The sequence below is a fragment of the Tympanuchus pallidicinctus genome, unplaced genomic scaffold (genome assembly GCF_026119805.1).
Source record: "Tympanuchus pallidicinctus isolate F22 unplaced genomic scaffold, pur_lepc_1.0 scaffold1, whole genome shotgun sequence".
NCBI classification, from domain to species: Eukaryota; Metazoa; Chordata; class Aves; order Galliformes; family Phasianidae; genus Tympanuchus; species Tympanuchus pallidicinctus.
This window is the reverse complement of record NW_026294618.1, coordinates 24,068,298-24,085,663: the sequence shown is the minus strand read 5'-3', so window position 1 is coordinate 24,085,663 and position 17,366 is coordinate 24,068,298. Positions and strand designations below refer to the sequence as shown.

The window sequence follows — 17,366 nt, the reverse complement described above, 5'->3', positions numbered from 1 at the left end:
ACAGAACACTCATATAAACAGATCATATAAACAACAGCAACCAAGTAACAATTTCTCCCGTAAAAAATTATTTTGTTTTCAACTATCCTCCCTGCTTACCTCGTTGCAATTATTTAATGTGTCTTAGTTCACCTTTCCAGTTTCTTGTTTCAATTATTTTTAAAGTATATTGAATATTTGGGTATATTTTTTCTATTTTTTTTTTTTTGGGGGGGGGGGGGGGGGGGGGGGGAGAGAGGGGAAGAGGAAAGGGCATTTTGGGGAGGGCGGACAGGGAGAGAAGAATTACCCCAGAAAAGGATATGACAGAATAGATTGGGATTTGTTCAGAGTAATATCACATATTACATAGATAAAAAACAAACGATACCTTAAAATAACACTGAGGTTTTGAAGCCAAACAGTATGACCATTTAGTCAGAAGTAACACATCTATCACAATTTGGCAGTCAATCCTATAATCTGAACAACAATTTAACATTCAGGTATTTTAGCCTAGCAAATAGCAAAATAATTTTAATTTCAGTGCTGCAAGCAAAAGCACATGTTGCTTTGTGCTCTGCATCTGTCTGCTGTGAACATGCCACTACTTAATAACTTTCCCCACAGGATCACCACCAGTTTCAGGGTGTTCTTCCCAGATTCCACTTGACTTGCATTAAATGAAGTGTGAAACTTTGTATTAATAACATACCACAGTTTTCTCTCAAGGGAAAAAGAAATGTGTTTTCTAAAGTGTTTTTTTTAATCACAAAAATCCGGGCTATGCCCACCTCAGTGATTTAAGAGCACAGGAGGACTTATTTTCTGGTGCAAATTCTCCTTGCACCTGTGCTTAGTCTGTAACACTCACTTCACTGCACTGCTCATGCAGCTAAGGTGATTCCCTTCCTGTTGAAAACTGAAATTGTGAACTAATCTTAAGACTGAAAACCACCCTAGATGTTATTGCCATTCAAGACCAATGTGAACACACAATTTTAAAACAACTGTTTGCAACAAACCAAACACTCCTTTTTCACAATACATCACCCAGTAATTAACCCTAATCTTTATCAAGGTACCATCATCATGTACCTTTGCAAAGCTCTGGTGGGACAAAAAAGTTTAATTACCTCAAATCTACAGGAAAGGAAACAGGGCACCAGTGTCAGAAAAAAATGCCAAAAGAAAAAAGTACCAATTAGAAGTGCATTCACCTTCATTTTTTGGGGACTTTAAGCATTACTGAACATTTTGCTGTGAAAGCCACAGCCAGCAAAACCCAAGCTCGTAAAACTTACTTTAAATAAGGATACAAACTGCATGCATATTTTCATAAATGTGCACACAACTGGTGTCAACATGCAAGCGGGTGGAATGGGACACACGCAATATTTTTTCCATCAAAAATAACAGATGTACACATTTGTGTTGGGTTTATGTGGCAAGGCTTTCATCATGGGGACTGCAAGGGTAGCTTCTGGGAAGAGTCCAACACAGCCCCACATCAGGTCAGAGCCAGCTCCAGCTGTTCCAAAGGGGACCCACTGCTGCCAGCAGTTAATTGGTATCCAATTGCAAAATCAGATTTATTATCTACATTGAAATCTCTTTTTGAATCTTTGTAAAAAATTATGTTTCAGATTTTTCTGCTTTTACAAAACACACATTTACTCTTAAATCATGCACCAAAAAGGAACTAGATTTACATTGGTCTAAGTCTTTATTAAAATGCTGTTTTCTTCTCTCTTCCCAAAAGATTTGCAGACCAGTTCAACTATCTTCTGGGATTTGGAAGAGAAGATGCATACTGTAATTCAGTATACTTAGAGCTACATTTTTTTGTTGAAATAGCCAAGGCATAGGAACTTGAGCTAGTAAAAAAGAAAATCATCTGTCAACCTTCATAGTACTCTGGAAAGCTAAGATCTCATAACATCAATGTAAAATAATATAGTCCAAACAAAATTGATGTAAGGTCTGAAACTTTTGCTCCAAGAGAACACTCCTGAACTCTGCCTGTATGCCCTAATGGCATACACCACAGGCCAAGCACATGGATAAAGCAGGGCACCTGCTTGGTTCAGATGGTTAAAACACAAGACCGTGTGAAACAAGGAACACTGTTTCTTTTGAGACTGTAAATTTGCTACAGCAAGCTGACACAGCTGTTCAACTAATTTTATTTTTATTAATGAGCAAAAAGACAAACCTCTCCTTACAGCTCGTAATGCCACTTACCTACGCTGTGAGCTAATTTAGTCACACAGCACTTGTTTCACAACAGCAGTTTCCCACTGATTTGAGTGGTAAAATAAGATTTCCTAGACTTTACATTAAAAAAGCCTCTGGCTTTGTGGCTAGTCTGTATTTTTCCATACTTCACAAGAATTTCCAAAACAAAATGAATAAAATCATAATGAAAAAGAAAAAAAAAACAAAGAAACAAAGCTTTAGAATACATAACTGTTTTTTTGTACAATTATCTACTTTAACAAGCACCTATCCACACCTAACCTACAGCACATGTGCACATTAACTGCATCCTCATGTTCATATCAGGTCTTTCTCACTAGTTGAATTACCTTGTCTGCATCCACTTTTCCTTTGATAAATTCCTTCTTCCAAAACTCCAGTGCCTGTTCTAGAGTCAAACCAATGCCTTTTAAGAAAAGTCCATATTGCATACGGCCTCCATGACGGAGGTGATGGTTCTCACGTAGGGCTTTGTGCAACTGGCGCATGCAAAGAGGGAATGATTTCACAGAAAGCTGTCAAGAGAACAAAAAGACAGTGGTCATTTAATTGGTAGGGTGTAAGTTTATTGGGATCACTTCAAAATGTGAAAGGCTAGAAGGAATAATATGCATGTACATGGTATCCTTTAGACATCAATAATTTATCGGGGTTCTGTTGTATTAACATCTTCAAGCATCTACAAGCAAGACTAACATTCATTGCAGCTGATCTGCAGGTTCTTTATCTGAAGAAAATTATTTCTTATGAAACAAGATTCCCAACAGAAAAAACAACGCAACACTTAAGTTTACTTGGGCCTTGCATCTTTATTTTTGGATATCTGAGTCATGTCATGGAATTCAAAACTAAAAGGAATGTTGTTGTGTTTAAGGTAGATACTAAAACCTATTTCTACAGTTCAGATAAAAGACTTGTAAAATGTTTAAGTTGAAAAATAATTAAATAAGAAAATTTTATTAAAATCTGCTTATAGTGGTTGCTTTAGGTACTCTGAAAATACACAGAACTAAGCAACAAATTAGGCAACTCATTATAGCTTCAATTTAAATCCTGATTAGATACATTTTCAGTTAATTCTGTTCCATTTTAAAATCACTATTTCAATCAAGTAGCTCTCAACAGTCACAAAACAAATACTGAATAAAAAATGAAAAGATTGTCTGCATATAAGGCATCTGGCTTTAAATCAGAATTCATCAACATATTATAGAATTCAATGAACTGAGAGGACTTACAGCATCGATGTGCTCTAGAGCAATTTTTCCAGTGTTTTTTTGTACGCTGTAATCTGGGCCAACGTAAGAATGGCTGAAAAACAAAGCAAGCAATACAACATTTAAAATTACCTCCATTCAATTTTTTTCCTTTTTTAATATTTACAAATTTGGGAAGAAATTATTTTATCAATTAAGGGCTAGAAATATTTTACAGCAGACAAAACCAAGAAAGAAATAGTTAACAAGTCATGTAATTTAGGTTTCAAGAGCCAGCATGAAGAAATCCTCCTTTCCAATATCCTAAAGGAATGCTGCATTGTCATCCAGAATTTAGATCACAGAATCACACTATTGTTGAGGCTGAAAGAGACTTCTGAAGATCAGCTAGTCCAATCCCCCTGCTTAAAACAGAATTAACTAAGCAGGCTGCACAGCATTTTATCCTGTTGGGTTTTCTGCACCTCCAAGGGGGACTCTACAACCTCCTGGGCAACTTGATCCAGTGTTCAAATTGCATTAAAACATGTTTACTCATATTTAAATAGAATTGCTTGGATTTCAATTTGTGTCCTCCGCTTCCTGATTTATCACTGGATATCACTGAGAAATGTCTGGCTTTATCTTCTTTACACCCCTTATACAGTACTTCTTTATTTGTCAGTAGGACACATGTACACCTAAACCTCTACTTTATGTTAAACAATCCCAGCTCTCAGCCTTTCCTTCTAAGACAGGATTGGGCCCAGCACTCCAAATGGGCCTTCAACAGAAGTGAACAAAGAGGAAGAATCCTCCCTTGACCTGCAGGCAGTGCTCTTCCTAATAACACGCAAGAGACAGCTGATTTTCCATGCTTCAGGGGTATATTGGTGGCTCTCAGTTTGCTGTCTACCATGACCCCAAGATCTCCTCCTGCAAGTCTGTTTCACAGCTGTCACCCCTAGACTGTACTTGTACGCAGGGTTGCTCCTACCCAGATGCAGTGCCTGGCATTTCCCTCTGTTAACTTCATGGACTTCTGTCAGCACATCTGTTCAGCCAGTCCAAGTTGCTCTGATTAAGTCTGCACAACCCCTGGTGAGGCAAACTCCTCCCAGTTTTGCATCTGCCATTTTTTAAGTGTGCACTCCATCCCATCATTAATTTATTAAAAGAGACACCGAACCATACAGGATCCAACACTGACCCTTGAGGCACTCCTCTAACAGCAGGCCTCTAAACTGGTCTTCAACACTCTGAGCGAAGCACTCTTCAGACCACCTCACTGTCCATATATATGTATATATATATATCCATATATATCCATATATATCCATATATATATATAGCCCATGTTTCATCAGTTTACCAAGGAAACTGTTACTTCAGAGAGAATCAGAAGTCCTGCTAAAATCCAGATAAACATCCACTGTTCTCCTCCATCAACTGAGCTATTCATTCCACCTGACAAGGCAATAAGGTTGGTGAAGCATAATTTCACCTTCTGAAATCTGTGTCGTGATCTCCTTCTTGCTTTTTATAGGTCTGAAACCAAGACGAGAATGATCAGCCTATACTATCCTAAATCCTTATCCTTACCCTTCTTAAAGGTGGGGTACTTCTGTTTTCTTCTAGCAAGAACTTCTTGTACCTTGCTACTCTTCTACTTGTGCAGCATTTAAGAAAAAAAAAAAAATTACTTATGTATCACTATGAACATCTGCTGGGATGGAAGAGGAAAAACTGAACACCTTCAGAGTATCAACAAAAAAGCGGAGGAGGATTTACTGCAGTACTGACATAAAAACTCCTGACAGTAGCTGTCTAGCCAAAATAGCACAGGGTTCAACACACGCAGCCTCATCTCTCACCCATATTGTAGCAAAGCTCCTCCTGACAACTAAGCTTAGCTCAGGCAATGCAATACTATATCACAGCAAACATGTAAGCACCATCAATGAAGTCATTTCAAATCAAATACAAGCATGAGGTGCCTGGGTTTTGCTTTTAAATATACAGCTTTCTTGGTTGAGGATATGCAGTACTGCAGAACAGGCCAAGAGAAACGCTTACAGCAGAACCCTACAGAAATTAGGAGCTGACAGTGCAGCAGGCAAAGCAAGCACAAAGATACATCTAGTTTAAGGGATCAAAAATCATTTTTAACCTAGTAAGCTGTAAAGCCTGGGTAAGAACAAATTTCTTTGTGCCAAAGGGATTTTGCAAGTGACGTACAGAGATCATTTCTCAAATCTTCCGGACAAATAGAGAGATAAACATCAGAAAAAAAAAAAAAAAAAAAAGAATTTAACTAAAACGATGATACTGGGTGCCACTGACTATTCTGTGACATTTCAACACTGTACTGTCTGGAAAAACATACAGCTACAAGTTGATTTTACCGTGGTGCAAATCACTTCTTTTATTATACATGCTACTCATTGGTCATTTTGGCTTATTTCTGGGACCAAGCACAGCACTAGATTGTTTTCATTTATAAACAATGCATAGCTAAGACAGAGAACTCAAGTGGTGGGTGGGTGGAATAAATGATACTTTCCAGACTCTGAAAAGCTTAAATATCCTCAGCACAGTAGGCAATGAGGGAATGTTTCAAGTGTGCTTCCCAGCTTTTACATTAAAAAGTAGTACATGACCATGGCAAGGTCATGTGTCGTACTGTACTTGTACATGGTGTTGTTCCTACCCAGTCGCAGTGCCTGCCATTTTCCTCTGTTGAACTTCATGGAACTTCTGTCAGCATATTGGTTCAGCCTGTCCAAGTTGCTTCATTCCTGACACCACAGAGCTGAACTCTACGCACTGCATTTGAAGGTGAACAAAACTGAAACAACACCTTCATCCATGCAGAGCACGTGGTACATTGGAGCTGGGCATAACAAAGCCAGAACTGGTTACATGTTTGTAGGATTCCATTGGACAGAAACTTTCGGATTTGCAGTTTTATGCATCATGCCTTTCATTTCCAACAGCAGAAATTCTGTAGATCCCTTGATCACAATGAAACAATACTTTATTGCCTTTCCAATTGCCATTATTTTCTCTACTTTTCTACTGAAAATTTCAACAACCTTGAGGGAAAAAAAGGACAATCCTTTCTTCTATAAATAACAGCACTTATTTCTTCACACCGTTACACATTGCCAAATAGCCTCCCACTACTGATTTGGAAATGCTTCACAACACAAGTCAGGCTTCTGATCACCCTCACTCTTTTCAGCTTCCAGTTTTAGCTCTTCTTTTGGACTTCCCCCCTCCCCCCCCCCCCCCCCTTTTTTTTTTTATTTATTCCACACAGCTTCTGTGGTTACTCCCTGATATTGATGGTTCCTCACTCAATTAAAAATCCATACAGCTCTTCACAATTTCTTTTTGTCTGCTTGCATTCTAACAAGCCACAATGCCTTCATCTTTTCACTCTAAAATAATTTTGTTTTCCCTCCATACAGAAATTCCTGCATCTCTCCATTCAGCATGCTTCAATCACTCAAGAACTGTCCACAATCCAAAAATCACAGATACTAAAATAATTCCAAGCCTATCTTACAACTAAAGATTAACTGCAAGTTCAAATAACAGTTCTAAAATCTCATTAGTCTTACAATTCCTCAGTAAACATCATAGCACCGTTTCAATATTGTTTTCTCAATCATCAGATGTAAAGCTTTTAGATGTAATCTATTTTTAGAGTTTCTTTCAAAAGTACACCCACATCACTCAGATGAAAGACCGGCATTCCTTTCTACAAAAGATGTATAAAAAGCAGTATTTAAGAATAAAAATGTGCCTGTTTCAATGTATGCTGCTCGGCAGACTGAAATAAAAATAAGGGAACAAAATGCTAAGTCCAGCATAGGAACAGAGTACTGTCATTTGAACACAAAGGGGTCAAAAAGTGGCAACAGTCAGCAACTACAAGAACAAAAGCACTTCTGTCTGTGCTTATGCATTTTTTTTTCATGCAAGTTTACGTTCTTGCAAAAACACAATTCTAAAGACACCATACACACATTTTCCACAGGAAAACAATTAGAGATATGTATTTTCTTAAGCATTTCTAGCTGGCAGTAAGTATTAAATTTTGTAAGGATTTTCGAATTGGGTCACATTCAACAGAATTGTCAGAATTGTAGTAATGCTGGTTTGAACAAACAATGCCAGGAAACAGTTAAGCCATTAATGCAACACTGAATGCAAAATAAATTTTAAGAATATAAAAGGAAGAAAAGCTTAGAATTTTTTACTTTACACAGGTTGCTGTAAACAGATCATATCTGTATGATGTAATCTATTATTGCAGTGTCTGCTCTTACGAATTCAAGTAATGAGGAAAAAAATCAAAGTGATTCATAATTCAGGATTAATATCCAAAATGCCTAACCCAATAACAGACACAAAGCCAAAACATTCTAAAAGATAAAGTGGCTTATCTAAGCTGAGCAAGCTTAGAAGAATATAAACAGACAACAAATAAAATTTTCCTGTAACACACAATCCTATTTCCTATATTGTTACATGCCAAACAATTATTTGCTTACATATCATGATCCAGGGCAGAAACAGAACACTGTAGTTACTGTCTTTCATTTAGACCAAGTTAAGTTGTTCTAAAATAGTCTACACATCTGATTACATGTGAACGGGTTAAAATTTAAAAGCTGGATTACACTCTAAACTGAGACAGAAAGTGAGGAGGAAGACAAAGATAAACATGGGCTACTTATCATAAGCATTCAATTTACAGGGAGTTAAATTCTCAATGACTGCTCATACATACACATGCATTATTGTTGACCACCAAGAAGAAATCACCATACCCACATTTCCAGGAGTAGGATGTGTCTTTCAAAAAAGATCTGTTAAAACATTCTGACAAATAAAGCATTTAGCATACCAGGAGATTTAGTAGGGATATGAAGGACATTTTGATGATGTTGAGGATAGGAAATGACAAGTCTATGGTGGTGTTCCTTCTTTACAGTATGAGTGCCAGAGGGTAAACGTATCTGCACAAGAACTGTGCAGATTCATTTAAAAAAAAAAAATCTAGACTTGCAAAACAATTGTTTTCAGCACCAACCTTGGGAACTATCATTTGATAACAGAACAAACAAAATTATTCAAATGCTGTTTGTGAAAGATGCTGAATGACCATTTAGTTCCACATTCAACTTAAAGTGGCACTACGATCAACTGTAATCAGGTCAGCCCTGGATTTTTTTCTAGCTTGTTCCTAATGATTTCCAAGAACAAAAGATTCCCTATCTCTGGGTTACATGCTGCACAATAACCCTAGCAGAGATATTTTTGCTAATATCTCATCTGAAACTCCAAAGCTGCTACACGTAACCACTGTCATTTGTTATATCCTCTGGCACCATTAAGAATTCTGACCTGTGAGTACCCAGGTCTCACATAAAATATACATTTACTCTAAACTAGTCCAACCACAGATATGCCCATTTTAAAAGAAAACAAGCAGAAATTCAAGTGTCTATGCTGACATAATCCATAATGAAATCAGCTTTGAGGACTAGCATATTTAAAAGTCCCACACGGTCATGAATAGCAGCCAACAAATGTACACAGCATTAATAACCAAACAATGCTCTGCAAGTATCAATTGTGTTTTCTTTTCTATCTGAGCCTCAGATAAAGCTCTATTGACATGTGCAAGAAATAAAATGTTGCAGTAAGAATTCATGCACCGAAGGAAAAGGAAAGCCTAAACTAATAGTCTCCTTTTTCCTATGAGTAAGATGAAGCAAAAATGAATCATTGATTCATGAAAATAAGTAACAGAAAAGACCCATTTAGTCATTTGTCTGTTCACTGCTAGAGCCTGTTTTTCAAGTTGAAGGATTTTATGTATTCCACCTATTTTTAATGAATTTGCCAAAAGACAATGATTTTTGCATAATTTTTTCAACTGGGGACTGTACTGGGAACAGTTCCTTCACTGTCACAACTGTAAAATAAAAGCAGCTCACTGGTTGCTTAATAAAAAAAAAACAAATTAACATCAGTATGCAAAAAAACACCATTTTGCATAAACATCAGATTACCTGTTAGTTTAAGTAGATAGTGTAAAACTCAATGTTTTTTATGCAGACTTTCCTTTACCAAAGTTATTTAAAAAAATGTGCAACGTTCTATGATTGTGTGATACTGAAGATTGTTCCACATATGGGAGATTTCAGATTTCTCAGCAATGCCTCCTGGAGAGCATAATTCAGAAAAAGCTGACCTAATTGCTCTTCAGAGTCAAATGGAAAAAGGTATGCCACAGAGCACATTTGGAAAGTCCCACTAAGATGTATGGTAATAAAAACATGAAAGGTTATTAGCAATCAGAAGCAGTCCCTGAATAGTAAAGTAAGTTACGCTGTACTTTTTCAATTCACTGCTCTGTAACATACATCAATAAACAATTTCTCTTATTCTGATTTACATAAGAACATCTTTATGCATTATTAATAAAAACGAGGAAAAAAATAAAATGCTGCAGGTTTTTTTTATTTGGCTTGGATTTTTTTTTTTTTAGGTACAGATATCACAAACAGCAGAGCACCACAGGAAATGAACTGCATGCTGACTAGATCTGCATCCTAAATCAGGTACAGCGCTGTCATGATGGAGCCTCACTGTTTCCATTTCTAATTCATTTAGCATCATTTCAGTAAAATTAATGCTGTATAACTTTAAAAACAGGGCTCTTGTTAAAGACATTCAATATTTAAGTAAATTTATACTCTTAAAGAGAACAAAAATTCAACAATTCAAACTGATATGTACCTGAACCACTCAATCTAACTGGATCTGTTTTGAGCAGGGCCTAGGTAAGATCATTTCCAGAAGTTCATTCGAGGCTGAATATTTCATTAGCCCTAAACCAGTGCACCTCCCTCTGGTTGCATGGTTTAGTCTTACTGTATATTATTAAGAGAATTCTCCAAACAATATAAAGTAGGGGGGAAAAAAATAATCATATATGGATGAAAAACTTATGCCTAACTTGAAGAATATCAAAAAAGTATTCTTACTCTTCAACCTCAGATACATTCCAAGAAACTAGAATATCTCTATATTCTTCCAGCTTGTCTTTTTTTTTTTTTTTTCCAGTCAAAGCAAATCACAAAGCTAAAGGTATCTGAAAAAAATTTCTACCCCCAAGTGCATTCTGTTTACACTACCTGAGATGATTAAGCAGTGGTTGTAGTCTCTCATCAGACTGTATGGAAGGCAGTGATCGTGCTGTCAGCTAGAAGACAAGAGAAGTGCAGTGAATGATATACAAGCTTCCAGAAACACATGTAGCACAAAGTCAGAATGATGCAATAAAGTCTTCCTGTGTTGCTAACACTAAACAGCATTGGCTAAGGCACATTTTCTCCTATTAAAAATAATTAAGTCCAGCCTTACACAATCTGAAGTCAGCAGAAATATTTATAAATTAAGAAAGTTAAACAGTGAAAAACAGTTTTACTACAATGACATTATCTGCAATAAACACTAAAATATCACTGAAAGTTGCATATTTTTTTCTAAACATATTTGGACTGGAAGTCACATGCAACCTACACAACCTTTTGGCTCTGTAATATATAATGCAACACAGCATATGTAATATATGTAATACATAATGTAATGCAGTCCATTAAGCCTTAATAAACACAATTTACACCTGTGCATAAAAATTTAAATGACTATCTCTATATAACTTTTACATAGACATGTCTCTGCATACACTGCTGTTGCTGTTTATGGAAATAATCTGTATTTTGTAATTGGACTATTTTAAACCAAATATGGACCCCTCTTCTTGTAGCAAATGACTAATTAAAGCATTGAAACATGTCACGCTATTGAGAACTATTAGTTAATTATGTATTAAACAATATACATTTGCTTAATACTATATATATATATATATATATATATCTGCCTTTCCTATAAAATTTACAAGCATAACAGCTCTGACATTGCTGACATTAATCTAATATAAAATATTTAATGTAGCATCCATTTCATTATCCTAGTGCTGTCAAATTAGGCTGTATTTTGAAAACTACCTTCAGACAAACGTAAACTGAAATGGCGACAAATCTTACTTTATATACATCACCATCAAGTTCTTGAATATTTTTACAGGTAACTTAAATATGTTTAATGTTACACATACATTTTTTTAGATCTTTAAAACCAAAACTTTTAGGACCAGCGATGCAGACTCTCTTGGCTGGCTCCAAGACACCAGAAAAGCAAAGCTCTGCAGTGGAGATCCAAAATGCAGGTATACAATATTGGTATATAATAACCCAAACGTGATCCAAAGACAGCAACAAAGGGAACTCTGAAGTGCCAGCAATCCATCGATATTAAAACAGGCCAGAAACTTGGCAATTCACAGAATCATAAAATCCTTAGTTGGAAGGGACCTTTAAAGGTTATCTAGCCCAACTCCACTGCAATGCACAGTCCTTGAAAGTCCCCATGGAAGGCATCAACCACACCACTGGGCAACTTGTTCCAGTGCATCGTCACCCTCACTAGAAAAGACTTTTCTTTACATACAATCTAAATCTACCCTTTTTGAGCGCGAAGCCATTTCTCCTTGTTCTGTCACCACAGGCCCTGCTAAAGAGTCTGTCCCCTTCTTTCCTGTAACTCCCCTTTGGATACTGAAAGGCTGCCATCAGGCCACCTCACAGCCTTCTCTTCTCCAGGCTGAACAGCCCCAGCTCTCTCAGCCAGTCCTCACAGGAGAGGCATTCCATCCTTTGGATCATTTTTGTGGCCCTTCTCTAGACACATTCCAACAGGTCCATGTCTCTCCTGTGCTGAGGACTCCACATCTGGATGCAGTACTTCAGGTGAAGGCTCACCAGCACAGAGCAGAGGGGCAGGATCACCTCTCTCAGCCTGCTGGCCACACTTCTTTTGACACAGCTCAGGATATGCTTGGCTTTCTAGGCTGCAAGAGCACATTGCTGGCTCATGTCCAGCTTCCCACACATCAGTAATGCAAAGGTATATAATGAAGCACCAGCCACATCACCTTTGTATTATCAAGGTAGGTTGATACAGCATAGCACAAATTCAATGTGTTTATTTTAAATCAAAACTCATTTTCTTATCACTGAGTGCTACAGGCTCATGAAGTGCTAAGTAATAACCAACTACTTATTCTATACTCATAACCTACATAAAGCAACAATCCACTTTGTTTGAAATACACCCAGCCAGGAATTATTTCTGACTGGAGTTTGGAAGCCCTCTAAACATTGTCAAGCTACTTTGTTTGGCTAAAAACACAACAGTCTGAATTACCTGAAATGCCATCTGCTTCTCTTGCTGTTAATATTTGACTCATATACATACTTGACAGAACAGCATTTGTGTACACTTGCTCACATACAGACTTTCACATGAGATAAGGGTATAGTATTTTTCTCTACCCAGCATCCTACATAGCACCAGGAGAATAAGTTTTCTTCATGTCTGAATCCATTGGTATGGCTCACTTACTAGGTCCATTTTTTATTGTTTTTAGAAAATGAATTCTAAATGTTACATTTGCTCAGAACAAAAAAATGATTCTTCTTCCTGTTGCAAACACCACATTTATGACAAGGCAACATTTATGAAAATCAAAAAAATACTGATACTACTGCCAAAGCTCTCTGTATGTAATAAACTAAGTTGTATATAACATTAACTGAACAGAAATACTGTTTCATAATTAACCTGGGAGACTTGTAAGAACTGAGAACCACAAACTGGTTATCTCTGTGTTTAGCCAAGTTTTACTTTGATAGTACAGTGAAAGAATACAGATATAGTTTATGCTGCCTAGTTCAGGGATCACTGCAAAGGGAAAAATAGAACATAATCACTTCAAATCACAGGAGAATCCAGTATTATTCCTCCACTTTTTCCTTCTTTCTTGTTGTTTTTTGTTTCGCCTACAACCACGTGTTTTATTAGCAAAATGAATCCCTGTTTGTGACTCTTCTGTGTCACCTGGAATGGCAAGATAAATATTTCTATATAAAACACTCCCATGAAAATGGGATCATCTATCTTTCCACAACACAGACTTCGTTACCTTCATTCAAGTAATTATTTTCAAGAAGAAGAAGGATCCTCACAACACAATTCATTTCCATTTAAAATGGAACACCTCCTCAACACAGCTATTTACTCCACAGTCACCAAAAGCCCTTTTTGGTTTTCCAGGTTCTGTTTAGAACAGGAAGGTGCCTCCAATGCTTTCCCAATACCACTACACATTTTTTCCTAACAGAGGCATTCAAGAGCTACTTCAAAGTCAGGCACTACAAAATCATAAAGAATATGAAAATAGGGAATAGGGGTCTGACGAAGTAGAGAAGATATGCTGACCATTACACCCTTAGCTAGAATGCTACACATGCCATCAGTACAAATCTTCAACAGAAAAGGGGAGAAAAAATCCTCAGGATACTCAAGATATCCAGTCTTAATTATTTATTCTAGTAGATAAAAAGATGTTCATCAATCATGCATGAAAAACACGGAAGAAATGAGAAACCACTTGAAGACTGCTGTATCGTATCAGGCAAAGCCGATTTGTTCAGCTGAAACTTAGAAGAGATTAATAGTGCTAAACACTGTAATCACTCTTATCTTAACTTCTTTACAGGAGAGAAAGAAGTTTTCCTGAATGTTATTGAAAACTTGCTACAAACTTATAAATAAATAAAGCTTGCCTGACACGAAACTTGAAGTTAAGCAGCAGCTCTACACGCTACCAGGATGTCATTTATATACATAGCAATTAAGAACAAGATTACTGTGACTCAATTTCCTTGTCTCCATTTTTTACGGGTGTGAATTTTTTTTGACTTTGAGGTTACAGTATGAGAACTATTTGCTCTCAAGATATTTTCTGTGCAAAAAAAAGATAAAAGATTTTTATTGTCACGAAGAGTTTGCTTTCTGGACAAGGTGTCCTAATTAGCTGTACTGCACAAGAGAACTTTAACGCTGTCAACACTTAATGAATACATTTTTTAAAAGTCATATCAAGTCAGATGTTATTTTGCAAAATTACATGGAAGGTTTACAAGGAAGCACAGAAAAAAGGACTTAGACAAAAGTTATTTTTCGCTGAGAGAACCTACTGAATTACTCTAGGCTCCTCCTACATCTAGCCAGAAAAATCAAGGTCTGTTTGGAGGATGCATTAGAGAATCTACAATGTACATTATTACCTAGAGTATCTCCTTATCAGCTGGTAAGTGCTTCCAGAACCCACTGTCCACATGAACATCTACAGCCTGTACAGAATTCATCAAAGTCTTTTTTTTTTTTCCCCCCTTAATCTAAGAACTACCTGTGCCCAGGAAGGTGGTGAAGTCACCATCTCTGGAAACGTCCAAAAAATGTTTAGACATGGTCCTGAGGGACACAGTTTAGTGGCAAATATTGGTGGTAGGTAGATGGCTGGACTGGATGACCTTGGAGGTCTTTTCCAATCTTGATGGTTTTATGATTCTGTGCTGGTGTACATGCTATTTCTTTCATGAAAAAACTTCTTCATAAACATTTCTCTTATTAAAATCATTAATGAATAGGAACTTATAAACTTTCAAACATCATTTTCAACAAACTCCTAACTTTTAGGCAGTGATTTCCTTAACAAGTAGTTTTAAAGGACATGAACTCTGCAATGTAACAGCCTCTTTTTGTATCCTAAATGTATCAGACACCATAACAGTTGCTTTAGTTTAAATTTAAAAAAGAAAATAAATTCTAAAAAAATCTCAGAAAGTCTCAAGACTTCTGAGAAAGCTCCACTTTCTTTTAACTAAGAGATCTGTGAGTGATAACCTCACGTCACCTTCTAAACCTATACAATATCTTTGCCACTAAGAAGCCATGAGACTCTCATATTGCCAAAACCCAAGAATTCAATTTTATCACATCTCCCAGAGAAGTCTGCACCATCCAACAAAACTTACAGGCTGCCTCGTAACAACAGATTGATTTTGAAACATCAACTGTCTTGCTAAATGGGTAACAAAATGTCACCATGCAAATGCTATGCAGCTAGGGAACCTGAGTGAGGAGAGCAGTGTTTGCACGCCAGCATATTGCTGTACCTAGACAGATGACATTTGAGCACTGATCAATTTTCCTCTGAAAAAAGTTGTGTTTAACCTTTCACAACATGTTGCAAATCTCAAATGCTGTAAAAAAAAAAAAATTAATAAGCAATTTTGCCAATGTTTTTTCAGTTATTAAAAGTTATTTCAGCAGCACTGGCACTGAGACATGCTCAAGAAAAAACAAAGAAAATAATACTATATTTATTCCTTATTCCCTGTGAATTATTAGCATAACCCATAGGAAAGATGGTAACATTTTTCAAAATCGATGGAACTATTTACACAAAATTGTTTTTGACATTAGAAAACATTTTTGCAATAAGCCAAATGGATTTAGGACATAAAACATTATTTTTACATAGCACCAAATACATGAAAGAAAGGAAGTAAATAATATAGATCAGAGTTACTGGGCTTTTAGTACAAACCTAATAACTCAGTGACATTTTCACGTGATGGGATAAAGATTTCTCTCATGAATCTCTACTGACTGACACAGGTATCAATACAAAACTGTACTTTGATTCTTTAAAATAAATAACGCTCCCAACCCATTCTGTCTCACACTTCCACAAAAAACGTGAAGTGGGCTTTTATCTTTTCAGGAAAGCAAAGCCAACAGCGAACTCATGATTTAAAATTCAGGTTACAGTCTTAGCATTTTAATTTATTTATACATATACATATATATATTACATATATACACACACACACACACACACACACACACACACACACACACGTATATATGCACACACAGAGCTTTTATATATAAATATATATATAAATATATATATAATATAAATATATAAATAATATATAAATAATAAATAAATATATAAATTATATATAAATAATAAATATATATAAATATTATATATATAAATATAAATATATATATATATATATATTAAAAATTCAGGCAGAAGGGAGTAACAGTTACCATAAGCGTTGCTGAAATACTATATCCTAGAATGCAAAAGCTATATATACAAATAAAATCATATTTTATATTATATTTAATGCGTACTATAAGATTCATACTCTTATCTACAAACAAAATTAATGAATGTTTATATTTAGCTAGTTAGCTCAAGTTGCCAAAGGACAAATGTTCCATAGCAGAAGAAACAAATCAATGGGAGTAAAGAATTTCATTGCCTGCACGTCCTACATACTTACTAACAGAACTTCAGAACTTTGAAGAAACTGAACTCCACTAATTTCAGCTCAGCATTTGTCAAATACATGCTGAATAATAATTTATGTTTTCCTGAGGCATTTGCATCTGAAAGTAATTGATTTCTTTTTTCCTGTTCGGAAATGTCTAGCTTTCACACTGCGGTATAAATAACATTTGGGTTGAAGATTAGTATTTAGTCTTTGAAGCAGAATTTTTCAATAATTAAACCTTTTTTAATTGGTAAGTGAGCTGTTGCAGGTTTTTGTATCATTATTACTTGTGGAAATATTCATTTCACTTGCATTCAGGGTGAAAGTATGTAAATTAACTCATCTCCTGCATTTTTTTGCATTCTGGTATAAAGCTAAAGTTGACAGTTACCAAGATTCTCATTAGATATTTCTCCCCCTAAAACAGATTACAATATTGCAAGAAAGATGGAATTAATATAGTCTGTTCCAGACTTTAATTATATGTAGATTGAAGTAGCTACTTTGAAAGCCACCTTGTCAGCAAAATCCCAATCTTCTGTTAAATAACATTGCTTTTCGTAACAGCAAAAAGTCTCCAGTA

General features: G+C 35.9%; 1 protein-coding gene across 2 annotated transcripts in view; it reads right to left on the bottom strand.

Annotated features, from left to right (window-relative positions):
* Positions 1–17,366, bottom strand: part of PRIM2 (DNA primase subunit 2) — an 85,645-nt gene that overhangs the window by 36,133 nt on the left and 32,146 nt on the right. For both annotated transcript variants that reach the window (XM_052684420.1, XM_052684356.1), the window contains 3 exons: positions 10,652–10,719; positions 3,477–3,549; positions 2,568–2,753 (listed from right to left, as the gene is read on the bottom strand). In XM_052684420.1, coding sequence (XP_052540380.1) covers positions 2,568–2,753; positions 3,477–3,549; positions 10,652–10,719 — 327 coding nt within the window. The remainder of the gene's footprint in view (positions 1–2,567; positions 2,754–3,476; positions 3,550–10,651; positions 10,720–17,366) is intronic.